We start from the raw sequence: 8,628 nt of genomic DNA on the forward strand, positions 1-8,628 counted from the left end.
CATGGATGCGTGTCTGTTGATGACAGGGGTGACCCTAGATCTCATGACCGATCCCGACATGTACAATTTTGTCTCCAACGCGGTGAGAGGAGGCGTGTCTAGTATCAATCATCGCCACGCCCAAGCAAACAACAAACACATGTCCGACTTTGACCCATCCAAACCCGATTCTCACCTGATGTATTATGATATTAACAATCTGTATGGAACAGCCATGAGTTGTCCTTTACCCCTAGGCGAGTTTGAATGGTTACATGAAACAGAAATAGATGCCATCCACTGGATGCAACTCGACCCCGAAGGTGATGTGGGTTACATTTTAGAGTGTGATTTGGAATACCCACGTCATCTTCACTCCGTCCATCAGTCCTTGCCCCTCGCTCCTGCCAAAGAGAGCATTCCATTCGAACACTTGTCACCCTATCATCGAGAATTGCTCGCAGAGTTAGGTATCTTGGGAAAGGAGAATAAGAGAAAGCCACCCACGGGGACCAAACTATTTTCAACACTGAATGACAAACATAATTATATCATTTATTTCGGTACATTGCAGCATTATTTACAATTAGGTTTGAAACTGAAAAGAGTACACAAAGTTTTGAAATTTACTCAGTCAAAATGGATGAAGGCTTACATTGAATTTAACACACTCAAACGCCGAGAAGCGAGAGATGACTTTTCGAAAGATTTGTTCAAATTGCTCTCAAATGCTGTGTATGGAAAACAGTTACAAAATGTAAGAAAGTACAACCAAATTGAATTAATCACCACCGAAGAAAGGAGAAACAGGTTTATGGCAAAATCAAATTTCAAAAGTGTAAATATTTTTTCAGAACATTTGGTTGTAGTGAGCATGGAGAAAGTGTGCGTGACATTGAACCAACCCGTCGCCGTGGGTTTCACCATTTTGGAACACGCTAAGAGACTTCTCTATGATTTCCATTACAATGTCATGTTAAAGGAATATGCAAGCGACCATGTCAGAGTCCTGATGACGGACACAGATAGTTTGTTTTATCAAATCTGGTCACCTGTAGGTACTCCTCTCCGAGATCCTCAAGACTTTATGTCGGCTAACCTTCACCTGTTCGATACCTCTAACTATCCCAAAGACCATCCACTTCATTCCATGGAAAGACACAAAGTCATCGGTCTGATGAAAGATGAAGTGGGTGGTAAAAGCATCAGAGAGTTTGTCGGACTTCGACCAAAAAACTATAGTTTTATTTTTGACAAAACTCCCAGTGAACGAGCCGAGAAACGCACTGCCAAAGGGGTGCAAAAAGCCTTCGTCAAAAAACATCTTCGGCATCAAATGTACAAAGACTGTCTTTTCAAACACGAACAAAATATGGCCACATATCATCAGATTCGATCCATTCACAACACCCTCTACACAGAAAAAGTGACCAAAGTGGCATTGACGCCACAAGATGACAAGCGATACATTTTGGCAGATGGCATCGAATCTCGACCCTATGGATTTAATCCTATTTAGAAGTTTGTAACTTGCTCCTTGCTAAGGAAAAATTCTGAAACTCCCCCCTCATTGGTTCACTAAGTGTCTAGCAAACAAGAACACAAGAAACCTTCTGGTGTTCCTGAAAGTGTGAAAAACCAAAAGGTAATTCATTGTTCATTTGTTTCCTTTTAATTATGTATGTTTCACATCATCGTAATAAGTCAATATGATAGAAACAGAAATGTATATGACAGAAAACTAAAATGTATATGACAGAAAAATTAAAGTATAGGTAAGTGCACATAAATCATTAAATAACTCATACACTTTCCCACTTTTTTTAATTGAAACAGAATGAGCGGAAATCCTACGAGACAATACCGCTACAAGGTAACTGGAAACCGTGGAGAAGTGCTGAAGGAAGGGAGAATTCTACAGCGAAGTCATCTTGCAGCTTGTGTTGCAGGAGCACGATGTCTGGAGAGAACGCTGAGACGTCAGCTGAATGGAGCAGCAGAGAGCACGCATCACCGGGGACCATTCTCCGTGACCAGCCATGAGGTCGTTATGCCAAGACGAGCACGTGAAATAAGAAGTCTGACACATATTCGTTCAGCGTTTGAATCCGCAATGGAATCTGTTTATGTGGATGAACTTCAGGGCAAAGTGAATGAATTGTGTAATAAAAACTGTTATGGATGTGAAATTGATCATCCGTCTCAAGTTCATCATGCGTGTCTGATGATGGATGGTGATGAGCGGATTGATAGGTATTTTGATGATGCATTGTTAACAATGCCTCACAGACTCATCATCGAAAAGGCAAGAGAGCGAATGACTTCATCATCATCATCATCATTATCATCCAGACTGGCATTTTCACTCCTTAACACAGAATGCTATGAAAATCTGCATTACATAAACACTAATTTCTTTACGTCGAGTAGAAAAGGACGAGTAGAAGAGAAGCTGAGAGAGAAAATGTGAGACCTTTTTTAGAAAATGTGACAATATATAATGAATTGTGTTTATATTATATATCGTCAACAAGAGACATGACTCTGATCGATTGTGTTTATATTATATATCGTCAACAAGAGACATGACTCCGATTGACCCAATCCTCTCGAAGACAGTGACTACGCTTATAAAAGAAATAGTAGTGTTTTGTACATACACACGTCATCCTGATAACAATCGAGGAACTTGGTTCATGACATAATCTTAAAAAATAAAATCTATTTCGTGTTCATTTGTGTATGTCTTTCTTTGTTGAACCTATCACGAAAAGTATGATGCAGAATGCTCGTATAGTCTTCATGAGAATTCAACCAATAGATCATATTACACTCACACACACACACACACACACACACACACACACACACACACACACACACACACACACACACACACATGCACCTAGCCATCAACCGATGAATTCAAATAATTAGGTAAACAATTACACTCACACGTATAATCATTTTTTTTTTTTAAAGAACACGTGATCCACATAAAACCTATCGACCAATGGATTTCAAGTACCAAAATCAGTAACATGCACACACAAAAAATGCGCTTTTATCACTCATTTCATCGGCTGCCCTCAGAGACAGAAGTTGTGTTGTACCATGTCAGCAAGGTTTGCGAATTTAGTATTCCCAGTTCAATCAATTTTAGTTTAATGTAGTATTTTTTTTATCAGTATAATAGACATTGATTATGATAAAATATATACTCTTGAACAAATTGATGCTTGCAAGACATTCAGCGAACCAAGTATACCTTAATGCAATGCTGCTAAGCTAAAACATGGTATTGTCAATATCTCAACCTCATCATACTCTCTTTTTTTAACAGAGAAGGAAGAAAAAGACAAAAATCTACTCTTTACTCCCGGAAGAAAGTCATGAAAATGCAGCACACTCTGAACGAACCAGTCATTCTACAATCCTACGACAGGTGTCCAAATCGTGATGAATGCTTGAATGATGCCAAGCGAAAGTTGCAAGATGATTTCAATGTCACTAAGCGAGTCATTACTACAAAATCTCACTGGACACTCTCGGCAGATGAAGTCGCTATGGCGGAGAAGATGAAATTCATAGAAAACTTATTGACTCTCTGCTATTGTCTTCAAGTCACTAACATTATCAGACGATTGTCTCGTGAATTGTGTTTTGGGTGTATGTTTGATACAGAAGGTGAACGAGTACATACTTGTGATATGTCTGAACAAAACCTGGTGGAGAAATACTTTCACATGGCATTGTCTGAGATAGACGATGGACAGGTGTACGAAAACTGGAGAAAATTGATGGCAGATGATTCTACTTTGCAAGACGTTAAGGACTTCAACTTAGTCCCGTATCAATGTAAAGAATATCGTGACTCTCGATTTAAGACACCTAAATGGATTGATGGATTGAAAGAGCGTGTCAAGAAAATGTTAAAGTTCGATAAAGAATGTGAAAAATCTTCCTACAAGATATACTGCGAGTTCATTCACCTCTCTGACAATCTGACATTCCTATTGTGACATCATCCGACTGAGATTGTTTGGTACTGTTGTTTGCTTGTTCATGACCTAGCAAGAGAAGAATAAAAACATATTATTTATTTATTTATTTTGTTATGTTTTCATTATATCATGATATCTCATCTTATGCTTCACTCATTCAATCATGAGTTATCCAACGAGTAAGAATGCGGCTTCCGACAAAGCACTGGAAGATTATTATTTCGACCCCCAGAAACCGGGAGCCTATTATGGACCCTCAAAACTTCGTAGTGTGTTACGAGATAAGGGTGAATCAAAAGTGTCACTACGCCGTGTGAAAAAGTTTGTCAATGATCAAGATTCTTACAGCTTACATAGACCCGGAAGATATCGTTTCAAAAGGATGAAAGTCAGAGTCAACTCTATCGATGAAATGTTTGATGTGGATTTAGCCGATATGTCGAGGTATACCAAATGGAACGAGGGAGTGAGGTATTTGTTGGTAGCTGTGGACATTCTTTCACGATTTGCTTTCGTTCTACCTTTGGAAAATAAGAGACCCGAGACGGTGTTGAAGGCTTTCAAAGAAATACTCAAAGAAAGAAAACCTAAAAAAATCAGAGTGGATGCGGGGAGTGAATTCAAAGGTGTATTTAAGGAGTTTTTAAAAAAACAAAACATTAAACTTACCATAGCTCGCAATGAAAACATCAAAAGTAATTACGTGGAACGCTTTAACAGAACGTTGAAATCCCTGATTACCCGTTACATGACGCACAAAAACACCAAACATTACGTTGACATTCTTTCAAAACTGGTCTACAACTATAACCATACTCTGCATTCTTCTTTACCTCGACTGTCCCCTGCACGAGTGAACAGAGAAAACGAAGTGAAAGTATGGGACCACGTCTATCTGAATCCCTTGAGAAAAGTCAGCAAACCTAAAATCAAGAAATACGTATTTAAAGTAGGCGATCTGGTTCGCATCTCATACCTCAGGAAACCCTTCAGCACGGTACTCGACCTCAAATGGACGGAGGAACTTTTTAAAGTGGCTCGACGTTACAAGAAACAAACGTTTCCCCAGTACAAACTGAAAGATTTTCACGACGAACCCGTGATAGGCTCCTTTTACGCGAGCGAGCTAAAGAAGGTCAACAAAGCGGCAGACGCCCTCTGGCAAGTCGAAAAAGTGCTTAAACGGAAAAAGGTGAAGGGGAAGACGTACGCTCTGGTGCGATGGGTCGGCTGGCCTAAGTCATTCGACTCGTACGTGGAAGAAAGCGAATTGAAAGAAGTGTAATAAATATGGAGAAGTACGTGTTTCTCAAAAGCTCTGACTCCAAAACGACATCCTTTCCGGATAATACACCCCATCATTTTCGCGTCAAATTAAATCAACGGTTAGTCTTCGACGGATTCTGGGTGGTATCCTTAACAGAGTTGAACTTTGGAATGGTTGATCTGTCTAAAGTCACGAATCCGTACGTAGACGTAACGTGTAATCTGTGTGACAGTTCTTTGGCGGGGGAAACTCAACTGGCCTTATTGAGACGCATCAACTTGAGACAGGGACCTACCTACACGTTTGGTACTGAATTTAACATTCGTGTCAAACTGAAAGAAACAGACAATATCGAATTGTATTTAAAGTCAGAAAATGCATCTACAGCTTCATTCTTAACGGAAGAGACCTACGCTACACTTCATTTAAGACGCTATCCTTTTGTGGAGTAAAGAAACCATGGATTCACGTCCGCTGTATTTCCCAGACTACGCCAAGTTTAAACATTATTTCGATAACAAACACGTGAGGAAAACATCTCATCTGCTCCACGGGAAAGCAAAAAAGCTGGTGATCCCGGCTCGTCAAGCAGGAAAACAACAACAACAACAACAACAACGAGACCCAACCAAGGTCACATTGCAAATGACGTCAGAATCGCAAAGCGAGGTAGAGAGAGCGGGAGCCAAAGACAAAAGACAAAAGGCTTTAAAACGCAGGGCAGGCAAAAGGTGCGTCACAACGAAGAAGATTCGACCAACCGGCAACAACGCTGCACCCTCCAAGACGTCCAAAGCGCTCCAGTGTACTCCCGTGCGAGAAAACGATATCTTCAGTTAAAGGAACATGTCACTAATCAATGATAAAGAATTCGACGAGTTGGTCACGGAGTCTCTCAATCTGTTCACGCTACCTCCTTATCAAACTAGCATACAGAAACATTATTTCGTGAACGTGCGACCTTTAAGCCAAATCAACGATGCTGCCCCGTTGGAGTTTCAAGTTAACAACTCGGGCCCCGACTACACCGATCTGAAACGCACCCGTTTGCACGTCAAAGTCAAAGTAACGCAGACCGATGGCACGGCCTTGGCCGAGGACGAAAATGTCGCTCCGGTGAACTTGTTTATGCAGTCGCTGTTCTCCCAGGTTGCGGTCTACCTGCAGAACCAGCTCGTGTCCAGTACCAACAACCATTACGCCTACAAGAGCATGATGAGGGTCCTGCTGGGATATGGTGCGGAAGCGAAAAACACTCAGTTGGGGACGCAGCTGTTCGCCAAGGATGTTGCCCAGGGGGGACGCGGATCTGGAAAGCAGTAACGTCACCGGATCTGTCAATTCAGGAATGTCATTACTTGGCACTTTCATAGCGCAAAGCAAAGAACTCACCATGTCGGGGCCCGTGTACGAGGACATCTTCGACCTGAACCGTCTTCTCCCCAACGACGTGGACCTGACTTTGAAAATGTTCAGATCGGAACCCAAATTTTGTTTGATGAGTGACGTGACTCAGCACGAATTCAAAATTCAACTCTTGGACGCTTATCTGCAGGTGTGCAAGGTCAAAGTCAACCCCGCCTTGATCTTGGCTCACAACTCGCTTTTCCAAAAATCCAACGCTCTCTACCCGTACACCAAAAGCGAAGTCAAGGTGACCAGCATCCCGACCACTCAGCAGACGCACACCATAGACAACGTCAGCAATCCCGTCGCCAACCGATACGTCGTGGGACTGGTGGAAAGTTCGAGTCTGAACGGCAGCTACACTGGCAATCCTTATAATTTCAAGTCGTCCATGCTTAAAAAGATAACGCTGTACATCGACGGAGTCAGCGTGCCCGGTCAACCCGCCGAAGCAGACGATGTCGCCTCTTACGTCAACATGCTCGACGGCATGGGACTGTGGAAGGAAGACAAGGGCAATGCCATCACCAGAAGCGAATTTCTCCTGGGGAGCGCCTTGTTCGTCTTTGACATCGACACAATGTGCGCCGAGTCGGAGTACCTGAACTTGGTGAAATCGGGAAGCGTGAGGCTCGAACTGGAATTCAAGTCGGCGCTCACCAGCACCCTGAGTTGCGTCGTCTTGACTCAGAGAAATTCCCTCATCGAAATCGATCAAGCCCGCAACGTGTTTGTCAAGTAACCAAGGTGATGAAAGCTTCACGGCTTCGGTGGTGCGCCTTACGAAGCGACCCGACTTTTTAGAATCTGATGTCATAGGCAAGAGAAATGTTTACCCACCATCTCTCCTAGTGTGCGTGCAAAAGGTGTAGTCTTTATTGTCAATTCAGATGTGACACGAAAAATATACCTATATACTCCTGTTCATCCTATATATGAGTTGTAGTAGTGCATTTCATATTAAGAATAACACATCAAACTATGTGGCAATTATTAATATCATCATTGTTATAAATCAATGAATGTTCATGTTTTTTATATGGTGCTTGTTATTCGTGAAAGTCAATAAAAAGTAATTTAGTTTAAATGTGGTTTTGTTTTGCTTTTGTATAAATATACTCGTTGTCAGTTGTACCGATTATTACTCCAATAGAGTGAGAAGCAGAAAGACAGCATGGAAGAGGAAAAAAACAAATGTGTGTTGCCTTTTCAAACGCCTACTACGATATCAGTGGTGGGTGGATCATCGAGCGGAAAAACGTTTTGGGTTGCACGACTCTTAAAACAGACTACAAGCATGTTTGATCCACCACCCAACCTGATTATTTACTGTTATGCAGTTTGGCAAGACGTGTATAGCGACATGGAGAAAAGCATTCCAAATATACGATTTCAAGATGCGCTACCTACTCAGGAGGAACTTAAATCGTATTCCTTAGAATCCGACAAACGTTGTCTACTGGTCGTAGACGACTTCATGCAACAAGTCTGCAAAAATCAGTTGTTTTTGCATCTATATACCACTCTATCGCATCATATGGGGATATCAGTCGTGAACATACAACAGTCCGCCTATCCCAAAGGAGAATGCAACAGGACAATGTCTTTAAACACTCATTACTTTGTTATGTTATCTAACCCCCGTTCGGCGCACGAATACAAAATTTTAGCATCTCAAATATTCCCAGGACAGGCAAAATATTTTGCGGAATCCTTCCAAGATGCCGTGGGAAGACAAAAATACGGGTATCTCGTTTTGGATGCTTCACCTTACGCCGACGATCAATATGGACGTTTGCGCACTGGGATATTTCCCGGTGATGTGTGCACTGTGTACTTGCCACAGTGACCTGAAACAAATACTGATTTTTTTTTTACAACCTCCTTATAAAACAGTCAGTTCACTACACTTCCCTTCAGTTCATTCTGCAGATTCGGACAGAATTTTTGTTTATAATCACCATTCTTTTT

General features: G+C 41.6%; 1 protein-coding gene and 1 long non-coding RNA gene across 2 annotated transcripts; both read left to right on the top strand.

Annotated features, from left to right (window-relative positions):
* The first annotated feature begins 618 nt into the window (after nt 1-618).
* On the top strand, nt 619-2,714 carry LOC124275030. The gene is made up of 2 exons (XR_006898189.1): nt 619-1,624; nt 1,816-2,714. It is a non-coding gene; the product is annotated as an uncharacterized LOC124275030 (long non-coding RNA).
* A 3,929-nt stretch (nt 2,715-6,643) lies between these two features.
* Nucleotides 6,644-7,399, top strand: LOC124275033 (uncharacterized protein F54H12.2-like). The gene has a single exon (XM_046710512.1). The coding sequence runs from the start codon at nt 6,644-6,646 to the stop codon at nt 7,397-7,399; it is 756 nt and encodes a 251-aa protein (XP_046566468.1).
* The last annotated feature ends 1,229 nt before the right edge of the window (nt 7,400-8,628 follow it).

Source organism: Haliotis rubra, unplaced genomic scaffold (assembly GCF_003918875.1).
Source record: "Haliotis rubra isolate DU_JTF1 unplaced genomic scaffold, ASM391887v1 Scf1973, whole genome shotgun sequence".
Taxonomy (NCBI): Eukaryota; Metazoa; Mollusca; class Gastropoda; order Lepetellida; family Haliotidae; genus Haliotis; species Haliotis rubra.